This window comes from Tinamus guttatus, unplaced genomic scaffold (assembly GCF_059628265.1).
Source record: "Tinamus guttatus ecotype Peru unplaced genomic scaffold, ASM5962826v1 Tinamus_guttatus_pri_ptg000033l, whole genome shotgun sequence".
NCBI lineage: Eukaryota > Metazoa > Chordata > Aves > Tinamiformes > Tinamidae > Tinamus > Tinamus guttatus.
Genome location: NW_028288567.1, coordinates 3,795,554 through 3,811,730, shown reverse-complemented (window position 1 = coordinate 3,811,730; position 16,177 = coordinate 3,795,554). Strand labels below are relative to the sequence as shown.

Sequence of the window (16,177 nt, the reverse complement as noted above, 5' to 3'; positions counted from 1 at the left end):
TTAATCTAATACGTGAAGTCACTGCTCTGTCTAATCCAACAGTCTCTTTATCTTTTCATTCATGGAAAAATGTAAGAATTACAATGGTTTTCCCTAGCAGAACAACTGCTAGCCACAATTCAGTTCACATGAAAATTGAAGTATTATGTGCAATATAAAGACAGGATAACATACTTAAGGTATCTGGTCAGATTACCTCCAATGCAATATTTTTTGATAGGAAACACCTTTTGGATCACTATTACAGACACTGTAATATACACACAGGTGTCTGTAATAGTATACTAAATACATATTGGTGCTTTTTCAAAAAACAATAAATCATTTTGTAGGTCAGTAAATCTAAGAATTCTTTTCTTTTTTGTTTAACCCATATCTGCAGTAAAGTGGCAAAGAAAAACATAGTCTAGTTCTGGTAGGCAGCAAAAGAGATCTCTTCTGCAGCAAATTCTGGAACTTCTTAATTATACACAGACTTATTATCTGCATCCCCAGTGTTACAAAGTACCAGAACTTCATTAGAAAAATTAAGATGGAAAAATGAAGGCGCTACTTTGTAAATTTCCACTGGAAATTAGCTGGAAGAAGCAGAGGAATACTGGATCAAAAGAGGGTAATCATGCTTAACTGTGCCCTAGAGCACCCGCATGTATAATACGATTTGCACAGTAACTACCTCTCCTATTACTGCTTGTTTGGAGTATTCTGTGTTAATGGGGTTAGCTAATTTAGTATTTTAACTTAAAAAGACTCTGCTGATTAATAAATGTTGCACACTGTGCTAGTAATTAAAATAAATGGAAGAGTTACAAATAGAAGTTGAATTGTTAAGAAAACATTATCTGAAAATATATGATAATCCCTGTTTATCATAATACAATAACAGTCCGGAAAATATGCAAATTGCTGAAGTTGCAAAGCATATGAAAAAGTAAGTATAATTTGAAAAAAGTTTTCAGATGTGCTATATTTGTATGACATAAAATGTGGTGGCCATTTTCACTGCAGCTAAGTCAGAAGCACAGAAAGAGATTTTATAAATGTAGAAATTAAGATTTAAAGAAAAATACATTTTACCAATCAGTGCAAAGTGACTTTTTAAATTTTATTTCCATCAATACTGGGAAGCTCGTAACACTGATGTGCTCCAAGTAGACAGTTTATTTTTAATAACCACTAATTAATAATCATTAATTTTCTACGAGTGCACCTTTACTGCACAGCATCATGTATCATAGAGACACCAGAGCGGGTTTTAAGGGGAAGTGTTACCCTGCTGAGAATAAACCGGTGATGACGGACACAGGTGATGGCGCAGCTTGAGAGAGGCTGGCTGTGCAAAGCCCTGTGCTGTGCTGCACAGAGGTGAAGGAGCTTGCTCAGAAGCAGCTTTTCTACCCCCAGCACTGAACACAGAGGTAGCCAGAGGCTGAGTGACTTGCCTCGTGTTGCACCAGACGTCTGCAGCAAAACAGGAGACTAAAATGTCCGTAGCCTCACACTACTACTGGTTTAGCTCTGTTCTATCACTGCAGTGCCCCTCATTCTGTGTATTCAGACTTTATAAGATGTTTAATGGGATATTGCAAAGCATCATACACTACCTGACAGAGATTTCAATAGTCAATAATGTAGATAAATATAAATGTAGAAAAATCTAGAAAATGTAGAAAACAAGGCCAGAATTCTGCTGCATGCAACCGAGTAGGGAACTTTCCATACTTAGTCTATCTGAATGTATCAGATCCAGCTAGTGTCTTAGATTAGACAGGGAATTCCAGCATAAGGTGTAGTGGCAGCACGATGTTCTGCGTTGCATTTGTTCTGCCTTGCCTGCCTCAACCTTTATCACGGCTTTCTCTAATAGTTCTTCATTTACCAGAAGCAAGAGCTTTCTTAAAGCTAAACACTTAGAGGAGACATATCACCATGGAAAAGAACTGTTAATCAGGGGTGAGGGGAAATTCTGGATGTTGTCTTCACAGTACAAAGATGAAGGTATGCAGTATTGATAATTTTCGCATCTTAACAGATATTGTACCTCACAACTCATTCCAGAAATATACAACCTCAGGAATTCAGTTTATGTCATCTTAAGCAAAAACAAGCTTTTGCAAGAAATCCCATACTCTTCCTCTATTCTTTCTCTCTGTTTCCTAAACTAGGAAAACAATCAGCTTCAGAAGCACTACAAGGAACAAATACAGTCCCAGAGTACATACAGAGAGGCAGAAATTTGTCAGTTCGCAACAGACACTGCTGAGAAAAAGCACAGTGGGATTTGAGTAATCCTTTGCTGACTCCTCCCTTGAGGCCTGCGTTCCTCCCAGCAGCTGCAGCATTGCCAGCAAGCGTTAGTCCTGACGGGGACCTGCAACTCTGTCATCACCTTCTCAAGGGTACAGAGGTGACCCCTGCGTGGCTGGCCGAATCTGAAGCACAAACAGAACGATCACAGCCCGAAGATACTGTTCACTTAGTGTGGGTGACTCTGAGAATTGCTGCTGCTAGACTTTTGTGCACTGAGGATGCCACTAGATGTTTCCTCATCCATAATGTGAATAAGGACCTCTGACGGATTAACGTTGCAGTTGAAGACTACAAGTTGAAGACCAAGGTCTTCACAAGGAAGAGACATGGTGAGCTCTTCATAAAGACCTTATCTTTTTAAAACAGTTGACAGTGTTCTGCATGATTCTCATCAAATCTCATCAGATAAAGATTGTGCAATATATCTGTGCCTATGAATGAATACCATGATCCATCTTAGAGCAGATAATCAAAACTGATTCAGAGCAAAAACTTTAACTGTGAGGTAAAAATGTTAATTATTTCCCAGTGTTCTGTAGATTTCATTGGCAGCAGCCAAAAATAAAAATGTTTTTAAAAAATTTACCTCAGACTTAAGCTTAGATCTGCAAACTAAGATGCTTTTCCCTCCCCAATAACAAAAGAGAATACAGAGAATAGAAAACTGAAGTATATTTTTACTTACAACTTATCTCAATTTTGTTTTTGTAAAAGAGGAGCAAAAATTACACTTCATTACATTACATTTTTGTCAGCAAATATCAAATATCAAGTATTAGAAATAAAAGATTTTTTCTTTTCAGAATTTTTTTGAGTAGACTCTGATTTTAAAGTCAGTGTTAATAGTAAATAAAGAAAAAAAAGTGAAAAAAAAGATCCAACATCAAAACAAACACTTTCAGATGCAAGTGCAGTTGATTTTAGAACTAAGTCCCAATCCTTAAGCTGAGGCAGGCAACAGGGAGCTAATAAAAAATGCCTGAAATGTAGCAATCATAGCAAAGCATAGTGAGTGTCCCAGTGAAACAATGGATCACAGGCTGCTCATGAGGAAAAGTGATTCCTTTCTGTCCCTAAATTCCAGTATTAAAATGTCAAAGAATTGGCAAGAACAGGAAATACAGGTGAAAGTTGACCTAAAAAAAGACATAATTTATTAGTTAACTACAAAGTGAGAGTAGATTACTTAATAGGCTTTTATTATGATGAGACCAAAAGAGTGCCATCCATGATAAGAAAAATATATGTATATACATATTGGGAATGATTATGTCTGTATGGGTTTATATTGAAAAGAACTTGCCCCTCTGAAGCTGTTATAGACACTGTAGCTCAGAAAACAGAACTGGCTCAAAGATGACTATTATGTTCTCACACGTACAGCATACACTCCTTTCCCTTCCAAGGAAGCTGTGGGTGTCTGCTGGAAGAGACTGCAAGACTCATTGGCATGCAACACCAACTTTTCTCGCAGAATCTTCAAACTCTCTGAATACGAAGACTGAATCAGTAGCTTGGCAAGGTGCATGTGGGAAAAAAGGTTCTCTTTTTTTGCATTTGTTTGCTCATTTCCCATTAAGCCCATCTGTTGCATTACCTATTATTATCACTGAAAGTTCTTCTATAGTTCCATAGAAATGGATGACACATGTCATACAATTACAAGACAGGGTCCCTGCCCTGAACAGTTTATAATCTAAAGACACAGAATTTAGAAGTATGTACACCGAATGTTTGCTAGTAAGCTGTCAGGTTTGACATTTCATTTTGTCAAGCATGAAAGGTTTCTGAAAGCAACAGAATAATAAAAAAAAATCTCATAACAATGTAAGACAAAACAAAGAACTTACTCATTGTCATGTATACGGTTTCTCCATTCCTCTCTCTTGATTTCCTCTCTGGCCTTCTCTAGTGAATTTATTGACGTTGCCACTCGCAAGGTTGGTTCCAAAGGCTTGTAGCGCTGCCGCAGAACTTCAGCGGGATCACGGAAAGGCCCCTGAAAGGTACAGGATAATGTACATATGTTATTGTGGGGTTAGAGATCTTTTCTTTCCTTGTTTTATTCATGTCACATTACTGATGAGGACACAGAGTTTCTGGGAAGTATGGCAAGATTTTTCTTCTCAAATAATTAAATCAGTTCATTCTGATGGAGAGTTACAGATAACACAAAGGCTGATAACATGTTCTAAAGTCCTGCTCAGCAGAGGAGAATTGCGGAGTGTGGATTTATTTAACCAGAGAGACTTATTTAACAAGGAAGAAATATCTACCATTTCAAAACAAAGCATTGTTAGAACTGATCAGGACATCGTATTTTTCCCATGGAAGAAATATTAATGAAATAAAACCTGATACTCAACTATCACCTCCATCTAAATACCAAAACAACTCAAGACATTTCTTTTGCATATGATAAAGTATGTTTTAACTTAAAAAAAAAAATCTCTTTTTAATTTTAAGTAAAAACATATCTGGAAGAGGAGAATTCAATATATGACTTAAGACTTCTAAAAGAAGTCTTACAACTTAACCCAATGACTATAATACTGTACATTTAGAGTCCATGTTTTAAGAGTCTAATTCCACATTAATTTCATTATTCTTAAAAAGTACCTTGAAAGCTTTTACTTCTTTGACAATAATACATATATTTTCACACTAAATTGTCCAATAAATGAACATATCTGCATCTACTATTTAATGACACAGATGAATAGCAGCAGAAAGTTCTTTTCTGAACTGTCAAGTAATGTATCTTATATTTTGCTTTTAATAACAGTGAGTATGAACTCACCTGGAGCTCAATTAGTACCATATTAAGCTCTGGACAATTTAGCAACAACTCTTAATTTAGCAGTGTTGCTAATAATTTTTGTTTTATTTTTACCATTGTTGATCCTGCTGAAACCTTCAAAAATATGAGCAAAGAATCCTAATGATGGCCTTTAGTCTTAAAAGATATCCTTCTTTAAATAGGTTATCACTAACAAGTCACAGCTGGAGTTACTGCAAGCACTGAGTGAAGACTGTGGGGCTAATAAAAAGAAATGATTCACGCCTCATTTATGTTCACTTATGTTTTACATTAATAGAAACCAATAATAGGAACCAGTTACCATAAAAGTCATGGACCGTAAATAACACAAATGGCAAATAAGTATCATCTAGTACTTTTCACAGCTGGACAGGAGGATTGCTATATTTGAAAGCAGTTAATGGATTTTTATTGGAACTTTACTTTTTAAAGGCACAGCACTATGATTCGAAGATCTATTTTAAGATCCTAATAAGCAAGCAAGCATAGTCTTTACACTTCTCGCAGGTGTTTCCTTGCATTCGCTTTTTTCAAAATCTCCACAAACAGTACATTAATTTAATATGATCATAATACATCTTTAAAAGCAGAATGAAAAGCGTTATAGCACATAAGAGAAAAAAAAAATCCAAGAACAGGTTATTAAAATTGGTAAACAACAGTAACATGTAATCTACTGATCAAATCACGAGAAGTTGAAATTTGGTGATATTATCTGCATTGCAAGGTATTTGCATGAGGTAGATATGCAAAGGAAAGGAAGGAGAAATGTTCTTTTATCCAATAATATATATGTAACTATGTGTTTGATTTTAGAAAATCATCTTTTAGAATATTGTATATCTTCTTCATCATAAAATATTTACTCACATTCCACCCAGCAAAGGGCCACATAAGATATCCAAGTTTTTTTTTTCCACCTTTAATTAATAAAATCTTCTACATCTTTGTCAATTTATAATTCAAATGAAGTTAAGATAATGCAGCAATACTAATGGGAAGGGGAGGAAAGAGTATGACTATGCAAAGGTCTCCCAAGTAAGGCTGTGTCATCATTATTGAAAGCAAGGTATATTGTAAAAAAATAGGATAATTCTAAATCTTCCCTGCAGATTTTTCCCTTTCGCTGAAATATGTGTTTGAAGAAGTCTTCCCCTGCAACAGGCATCTCAAGAGTATATATAAGCTGACAAGATCCCCAAAAAATCCATTTGCCTATTTCCATTTTGCAGGATTATCTTCAATAGCCATGTAATCTGTGGCAGAATGGTGCTTACAAATATTTTCAATGTGGCAGTGCCTACAAGCATTTTGGGCATCCTGCTTTAAGAACTACATGTCCCTGGGGAGATCAAGCTAGGTAAAGGAGTAAATCGACCAACAGCTTTCTTTCTGAAAGCAACTCAACCCCCTCATGTGCTGTTTTAAAATTTGTAGTGATTAGGATAAATCTTCTTGCTTCCAATCGGCTTGCCAAATAAAAGCGTTGCTAGATCAACAGATATTCTTACTACGTATCATCAAATTAGAAACTTGTATTGAAAATTATAATCTACATGAAAATTCATGTTACTTTCACTGTCCCCATTCCACGATATCCACCAACATGCAAAAAACCTCCCCTGAAAATAAAAATATAGTTTCTGTTATTAATGCTTTTGAAAGAACAGATTACTAATTTTACCATATCTGTGCTTCCATCAGGCTGTAATTCTAGGTAATTCGGTAATAAAAATGATAGATCTAACTGATATATCAGAAACATTAAAACTTTGCTTTTAAATATTCTATTTTACATACACAGAACTTACCTATAAAGTGCTAAATATGAATTCTCTACATGAGAAAAGTGGAAGAGAGCTAAGTCTTGTTTTCTTAAAAACATATAATCCATATTCTCATCTAAAATAAATATCTCTTTAGATAATGGAAATTGTAGATATCTGAACAGACAGCAAAGTAACAAGTGACTTGCATGGGGTCTGATATATACGAGAAAAAGGAAAAGCTTGGTGCCAAAAAGTGCTACCACAGAGAAGTAGGACACAAGTATAGCTAGTAATTAAATTCCTTACTGTCACACCGGACAACTTTCAGCCTGATACGTTCTGATGGGTTTTCATTTCCAGCTGTTTCATCAGCTCAAACCAGTGTCCTTTTCTTAGACATACAACCCTAAATTGTCAAAGTGTTGTGCAGGGATTTAGCCGTGTGACTCCCATTAACATCAATAAGAGTCGCGCAGCTAAATCCACGCGCTGTGCTTTGAAAATTTACCCCACAGTGCATATCCCAGGGTGCTGAAAGGATTAAAGTATTATATAGTAAATTCCCTCTTTGAGGTGGGGAAAATAAACAGAACTCTTCTGGTTTGTTCTAAAGGTTTGCTCTATCTGTCTGACTGCTCTGTGTGTGTCTAAACCTAGGAAGTTCTACAAAATATTCCAAATCAGGACAGAAGTTGGTAAGATACTTTATATACAGTAAATTGCTTTTGCAAGAGCACAATGGAAAAAACTCTCGTCTTTACTTAAAAGTATGATTTATGTACTATGCACACTAAGCAAAATATTAATTTTTGTCCTGAGAAACCTACATAGCATTCAGTCACATCCCACTGGTAGGGATGGCTATAGGTAAGGCTATAATGTCATGTTTATTTGGTTTTGAATTTATATTCAGCTCCAAACTCTCTGATCACCTATACCTTCTCCCTGCTGGCTCACATTTTGTTTGGGATATAATACGAGTCAATGAGCTCATCAGATGAGGAAGCTCAACAGTCAAGGTGGGGTAGAGCGGCAATGAAGGACAGAAAAGTGTCTTGAATTTGATCCCTGCGGTTCTAAGCACTACGGATCCAGGCTGGCTCACCTCCACTTTCCAGAGGTGTCCAGGTGTGCTTGCAGACCTGCTCCTGCTCCTCGTGCTCTAACCCAGTTGCCCTTGACTTCGCTTCCCTCCACGAGTAAATCCTCAGCCTGCTACAGCAGGGCATGATGTAGATGGGAGAAGAGCCTGTTCTGTGTGGGACAGCCAGGGAGCCCAAGTCTGTCTGCTGAAGAGCAGTGTGGATGCAGCCAATAAGCCACAGCCGCAGGCAGATTATTGCAGGTGACACAGCTGCACGTGGTTGGAACTCAGCAGTTGTCTAGACTTAAGACTGTATATATCACCTCTGCCAAGGCCTGTCTTAATCCAGTGGGAATGGCCATATCAGCTCAGAAGAGTAAAATGGCTACAAACATACATGATACATGTTTTAAGTGCTCATCATAATTGTTTGACTTCTGATGCTAAATATAGCTTCAGTGGAAGGAGTAATTTACAAGCATTTTCTTTCCAGCCAAAATACTGAGGGGAATTATGGAAAAAAAAAAAAGGTGTGAGAGGTTCTGGAGACACCGTGGTCATCCAAAGTTAAACAGGCTTTAATGGTATCGGAAAGTGAGAGGTAAGTAGAAGTTCACTAAATTTGGCAATTTGAAAAAAAAAATCTGCAGAAGGCAGGGAAAAACAGAATATTTCTAAACCTACAGCAAGCGTATCAGGTATTTACTGGCAAAAACTATATTCCTAAAAAACTATATTCCTATTCTTACCATTATCAGTAACATACATGTCTCAAGGTCTATCTGCTACGTTTATTTTTGCATATTACCAGTTAGTTTATATAATAAGGTGGTGAAAACTGTGTTGTCATCTTGTGGGACATCTACTCTGATCACAGAGACATCCATTACTTCATAGAAGAGAAAAAAAGCTGTCTGCAACATATGTTGATATCAACTGAAATTAAAATTGAGACAATGACAGCTAAGATGAGAAGCTGGACAACTGGCAAATCATGTAGAACATGTAGAAACTTTTGTAATTAAAACTGATAGGTGGTAGGGGTTGCAAAAGAGCAGAAACTATTTTATTTTGAGAGGCTGTTTTTGACCTTCATGTGAAAAGCAATCTTAAAAAGAGAAAAAAAAATATTTCAGTTGGTTATCTAGTCTTACCATTCTCCATTTCTAATATTTTAAGTTTTAATAATATAAAATTGTAATTTCAGAATTCTACCTCCAATAAATCACAATAAGAATATTCAGTTATATCATATCTTACCTTTGACATCTCTGAAATGCTGTTCTTTTACCAAAGTCTAAGGAATCATATTTTCCTTGATTTTACCTACCTCCTAGGTTTTCTTGTCTTTAAAATAAATCTGTTTCAGAGACATTACATGCCGAGTGCAAGCATTAATACTGTAAATGAAAGCTGCCTAGGAGACACTGAGAAATGTGACAGTTACCTGAGGTTTCTGGGTGCCAATAGGTGGCAGAGGCTCTGCGGCGGGGAAGGTCAGAGACCCTGCACTGTGGGACAGGTCACAGAGCGCCCCTGGGAGGGGACTCTTTGCTGGCTGCTTCCTGTGGCTCAACGGCTTTGACTTCCGTAACAGGAGCTCCATCGGATCCGGAGATGTTCTGAACGGGGAGTTGTACACACCTGCAATCTGAAGAGAAGACGGGGTTATCTCTGAATTCAACACACAACAAACACTTTCACAAGAAGTTTCTGATGACTACTGACATGGGATAGATCTCCAGATTAAACTCCATTACAGTTACCAAAGGGTCTAAACATGAACATCTGAAGTATAATACACATTTCAGCCCGTGGAATGGGAATAACTTTTATGGAAGCAAGAGTTACACAGACGAGCTTTATGTATCTCAAATCCATCTTTACTTTCAGTCATATTCAATATTTCATCTTCCACTGTAGTGGTCAAACAAACATACTAGTTTTTCCTCAAAAATTACTAAATGCATATGAATTTGGCCATAGTATTAAACTAAAAGTACTATATTTGCTTTATTTAAAAGTGCTATATATGTTTTTGTTGTTGTTTAAAGTTTTGTTGTTGTTTAAAGTGTATGTGCAATAGGAATAAAAAAATTGCCTGTTAAGGCCAAATAATAAAAAAAATGTTTATACAAAGAAACAGATAACTCATGTCCCCTTTAAACTGTGTCTCAAGATAATGGCCACAGTATAATTACAGTATTTTTAGAATTAAAGCTGATTGATTAGATGAAAATGCCAGATGATTTACTGAATACTAAAAATCAGAAATTGCTTGTTTTCCTGCAAAAGGTTCGCATTAATTTCATTTGATTATTCAAATATATTTAGATTTACTAGTATAAAACTCATCAAAAAAAAAAGATTCTAAATTCTCAATTAAGAATAGAATTTCACAACCTTCACGGTGAAGTTTTCAGTCCATACTTTTAAGGATAAAGAAACAGCATGCTTCACTATTGCAATATTTCTATATAACGTAACATTTACTAATGTAAAGCACAGATTTCAAATCCTGAACTAGTAACCTCTGCCATTAACAATCAGTGAGTATCTAGGAAGTCAAAATTTTGCAACAGATAATTCCCAAAACATTCTGAACAACAGCACATGCAGGAATTTTATCATTTGCGTAAAAATGATCCACAGATAGATATATGTGAGTTTGCTGGGTAAATTACGAATGGTTAGATATCCATTCTGGTTTAATAACTACTGATTTATGTGCTAAATATCAGAATTGCTTGATTGTATGGTACCAAGTCACCACATCTTCAATAAACCAGTTGACATCTGCTTAAAATATACCTGGCAAAAATTAATTTAAAATCTTGAATTGTTTTAAGTATATTTTCCAGTACAATATACTTGGAGTACTCCCAAGATTTTTAGGCTATATTTGTTTAGTTAAAATATATTACATTTTGCTTTTATCATATTTTTAATTGCTAAGAACTATTGAATAACATAGTAGAAAAAGACATTAGTTTCAAGGTGTGGAAAAGGTTAGGAAAAGAGTAAATGTTTATAATCTTGCATTTTTCTTCTGGCACACTACTGAAGACCCCTGAGAAAACTAAGTAGAGCATCAGCATCCTCATAAAGTATTAACCTCTTGGGGCTGAGAGGATTGAATGCTCCCCAATTAGCTCTAATGCATTTTTCATTAGCATATACTATGGGGAAATTTCAACTCCCGGTGTCAAAAAAGTTAAATAAAACCCATATAAAAGTTATTGTTTAATGGACAAAGATATTCAGAGACGGTAACTTATTTAAAATATTGTTCGTAAATTTTGTAGGCTAAATTCTCCAACTCTGTAATGATCTGGACCTAATGACAAATTATTTAGATTCTGCGTCACATATTCCCCTCCTAACACAAACCCTACCCACTCTACTAACGGTGTAAATGGGTGTTGGGAAAGAGGACATGAACAGAGCTATGCGGCAGGAACATTTTTATGCCAAACAACCACTGACTACTTCTTCAACCCTACAGGATGCCAGACTAAAATGGCAGAGATCCAGGCTTTGAATAGCAGGCAAGGAGGGTCAGTGGAGTGTATGCAAAATTGCAAGGCCATCTGTGTGATCTGTAGAATTCATCTGCATCTTAAAATCTGATTCTACAAATCTGGCTCCTATTCACAAAACAACTCATAAAGTTACAAATTCTTCTTACAGTGTTAATCATAATCTTTGTAGTATTTCACTCATTGCCCTGTTACAAATGTCTTAACAGTCCTCCATATTTTGCTTGCAGACATGCAGTGATCTACAAGTGCTACCTCGACTCAAGTTCCACATGTTGTCTCTGGCTTTTATTATGCTCTCCCACAATTATTGAATGCATTTTCACTAAGTGTTTGCTCTGCAGTTAATAAAATGTTGCACATAATGTCCCAGGCAAGCTCTTCCCTATCGGTTGGGTTCCATGCTGCAGCTGTACAAAGCAACTGTGTGCCACAGGCTTTATGTCTCTTTATCCACTCATCTCACCAGTGTGACCAGATCTGCCTCCATACTAGTCATTTTTGCCTTCACTCAACTCAGCTGCTGATAGTAAAATAGAAAAGTGTTTGTCTGTGACTTGTTAACACAAAACTTCTCATTGTATTTTTGCTTTATCTTTCCACCATTTCTTACAGCCTGGGCCATCTGTGTTCGTTTGTTGTATCCTGTTTAATGCAGAGATGATGCATTTCAGCCATGTCATGATTGCAGAGGTCCTTAAGCTCAATAAGATACTGCTTTCTGACTGTATGTCTGTGAAATTCATCAAATATGATATAGAAAACTATAATATCATTGAAAATAAAGTTTTTCAGAACAAAAACATTTCCACATTCACCACAGAGAATCAGGGTGGTCTGGAACCACTAAGACATAATAATGGCTCTCCAAAGCTGGCAGGCATACATGTGTTCATCAGTAGCAAATTCAGCTTAGGGCTTCATCTGCCCAAAATGTTCACCATTTTCTAAGCTTTAGTGAAAAATGCTAAGGACCCAACTGGTTAGGAATTTTAAGGTAAGAAAATTTATCTCTGAAATTATAATTTGCTCTTTTTATTTTCTAAACTGAAAAAAAAACCTGAAAAATTTTAAACATATTTCCTCTGAAAAACTATAGCTTTCACAAAATACACAATTTTAAAATGATCTGTTATCTGGGCTCCAACACATGGTGCTGCTTCTGCTTCTTCATATTTAGAGAAGTATAAATGGCCCCATGACTATAATGACTTTCTGAAATTGCATTTTTTAATCTCTATTGAGCAAAAATGTCTGTTCTCCTTGGTATTTCTTTTTTTAACTGTTTGGCAGCAGAGAGAATAGGGTTCAAACAGTGTGAAATGAAGCTGAGTATCTCTATGTGCACAAATAGCATTGGTTACCACTTTCAATAACACCAAAATTAGCCATGATGAATTCGGGAACACCGTGATTCAGTGTATTTCAAGATATTATTACTGAAAAGATGCCTTAACAAAGAACCATTTTTATTGTTCTGTTTTACATATTGTCAGGTCAAATACATAAAGATAATGTGCCCAACTATAGAAAGGGATCTGGAGTACTAGTGAGGGCAGCTGGACACTATGCAGGAAGCTGCTGCTTCTGCAGTTGAATCTCTTCTGTTAGATCTGGGTCAAAATTAATTACCAGGTGCATTTTTAAGTAATCATTTTTCAAACAATCCTTGTTAATTGCTTTACATTTTAATTATATATGTTTAAGTATTCAAACAGACAGATAGCAGGGCAATCAGCAGAGTTCGCATCTAGATTGATAAAATTAATACTAATTCTCTCTGAAATCCCGAAGGTCTGTAGCAAGGTTTTAGGTCCAGATTTAAAAATGTGAAAGTTTGGTAAGAGAGAAGAGTAGATGAGTTTGATTCCATTTTGCAGTTCAGATCCATGTCTGATAAAATTGCTTCAATTTATTTAAAAATATTTCTGCAGAAATATTTCTGCAAATTGTTTCATATGTGCTGAATGCTGTGTGCTGATGTATGCCCTCCTCACTGTATCCCCTACAGGGAGATTGTACAGCTCCAAGAATCTGGAGAATCAAAGCTTCTGGTGCTTAAGAAATGTGTATATTTTCTTGAGACCAGTACAATATGTTAAGAGCATTATTCCCCCCCACACACACTTTAATATAATAGTCACTGAACTACAAAACCATTAGAGTTACTACTGCTTTTTCAGCAGTAGAAAAGTGACTATCTTGACAAATTACCTGCAAGGACTCCAATATTTTACCCACATTTAGAGAGAGAGTCGGTAGAATAAGAAAATATTATCCTCCAAAATATTACTATAGGTTACAGAAAATACTTCTTATCTGAAGGGAGAACGATATATTTTACTATGTCCATGTTCTTCACTGCTAAGAAGGGCCTCTGTCAAAGCCAGCTTTCTGGGACTTCATTTCCAGGAACAATTTTCGAAAGTGACAAACACTATGGGGAAATCTCTGCTAACTGTTAAAAAACCTGCAACTGAGTTATTTGCAGTACTGTCATGCTAACTTCCAACTCAATAAGACCAGAGAAATCTCAGGAGGTGACTCCGCTAATAGCTTCTTACTGCCCTGCTTGTATCAGGCCCTTCTGCTGAATGGTGGCCCAGTGGTGAATATGGCAAATGAGCTGTGAAAGCTCCACTTTTTTTTTCTTTTTAAGACTATGGTTCTGACTCGTCAGGGAAAATAAAAAAAAGGAGAGAAATGAGTTATACAATAGATATATTTTTCCTCTAGAATTCTCTGCCTCAGACCTTCCATCATGGAAACTCAAGCATGACCTGGAATATTAATTGTGTCAGGTCAAGCATACTAGCAAATGTACCATTTGTTACCCAGTCATCCTTAGCATTACATTAATATTTTGAATCATTTTGCATTTCTAACACTCTATCTTTCAGTTTCTTCCTAATCATTTTTGTATCTTTATAATTGTTTTTGCACCTTTATAATTGTTTTTGCACCTAAAGAAAGAACAAAAAAAGGTAAGAAAACAAACATGAATTTACTGAATATTATCTTAAAAAAAATCTGATCTTTGTTTTCAGTATCACTTCCATCTCTAATCCTAAATTTTGATAAGCTGTAGAATAGCATTTTTTTCCTTTTCCTGTTTGTTATTTCCATGAGAAGACAAAGAGTTAATTGATTCAAATACAATAAAATAGTGATTTACAAGCTTTACTTTAAAACAATGAAGAAAGGAGGAGAAAAGGAAACAGAAAAAAGGGAGAAAGAAAGAAGAGAAAGAAAAAAGTTGCAGTCAGAAAAAAAAAGACAAGGCTTTCTTGACTATGCCGAATAATTCCTCAGCCAGGATTGGTGACCATGAGTGGTATAATAAAACATGAGCAGTTTTAGATGTTGGAAATTTTATTTATGTTTTAATCTTATTTCATAACCTTAAGTTATTAAAATCTATCTCCCAAGTTCTAAATAACAAAATATGCCCTAACAGATAATTGTAGCTACTACACTGTAAATATTTACACACATGCAAAATTAAAAATCAATGAAATTGAGTTTATGATAAAATGCAGGCAGGAAGTCAATAGAACGTGCACCCTCATATCTTTATAATGCTTTTTACTGTAATTCAACTAAGCTATAACAAAGCTATGCTCTGTTTTGAATATTCTTCCTGAAAGTCTATGTCTTTTAACAGTCGTTTAATGTTGAAAATAATAACTTTGAGGGTACAAGTCTTAGCAAGTCACAGTATGAACTTAAATAAAGTTATATTTTCTCAATCTGATCTTTTAATGAGGACTTAAATGATTTCTTCTTCAAAACATTTTGTACATTATAACTTATTTTGAAGTAGAAGGAAAAGAGGACAACAAAACAGGAATTCAACTACTTGGAAATATCTTTGCTCTGTTGTAATTTGTAAAAAAAAATAGAAAAAAGAAAAAGAAATCTAAGTAAGCTGAGGGGAGACAGAAGAGATCTTTAAAAGCCATAAAAGTAAAAGCATGAAGGAGAGCTGTGAATGAAATATTTGCTAGAGATGGGATTGCTGAATCAACACTGACCAGTGCACTTCATCATAATTATCAGGACATACTACTGCCAGGGGATTTATAAAAATCCCACTCAGCAAATAATTGCCCTGCTGTTAGGAGATAGTCGGAGTGTTAACACACTGTCACAGTCCAGCGTTTAGTAAGATATTCAACATTCAATTACTCTTGCTGAGAACTAAAAGGAAACATGATCATTTCTCAGCTACTGCAGTTATGCTTCCACATGAATTCCAGTGAACAATCTTGTTAATCCCCAGATATATTTTCTCTAGGAGGTAAAAGAAATACTTTAAAACATTAATGATTCTGAAGGAAAAACCTTGCTTAAATGATGCCACAGCCACACCTGTAAAAGAGTAGATGTTTAAAGCATCTAAATAACTGGCTTGTAGTAGGCTGTGAAAACAAAAGGATAATATCTTTAATACAAGATTTATTTAGGAAAGAATCCTCTCCAAGAACTCAATACTCAATGCCTGTACTACTACAGCAACAAGTATAATAAAATGGAGTCCATGAACCCAAATCTGAAACACCAAAAATATTCAAGTCACATTAGAATGTGTCTTCTCATACTAAGAATAATCTCTAATTTTTATGTTAATATGAACATATTTTTATATTAATCA

General features: G+C 35.5%; 1 protein-coding gene across 1 annotated transcript in view; it reads right to left on the bottom strand.

Annotated features, from left to right (window-relative positions):
• SPATA17 (spermatogenesis associated 17) overlaps nt 1-16,177 on the bottom strand; it is a 78,514-nt gene that overhangs the window by 20,657 nt on the left and 41,680 nt on the right. The window contains exons 7-8 of the mRNA XM_088532204.1: nt 9,432-9,635; nt 4,161-4,309 (exon numbers count right to left, since the gene is read on the bottom strand). Of these exons, the coding sequence (XP_088388330.1) occupies nt 4,161-4,309; nt 9,432-9,635 (353 nt within the window). The remainder of the gene's footprint in view (nt 1-4,160; nt 4,310-9,431; nt 9,636-16,177) is intronic.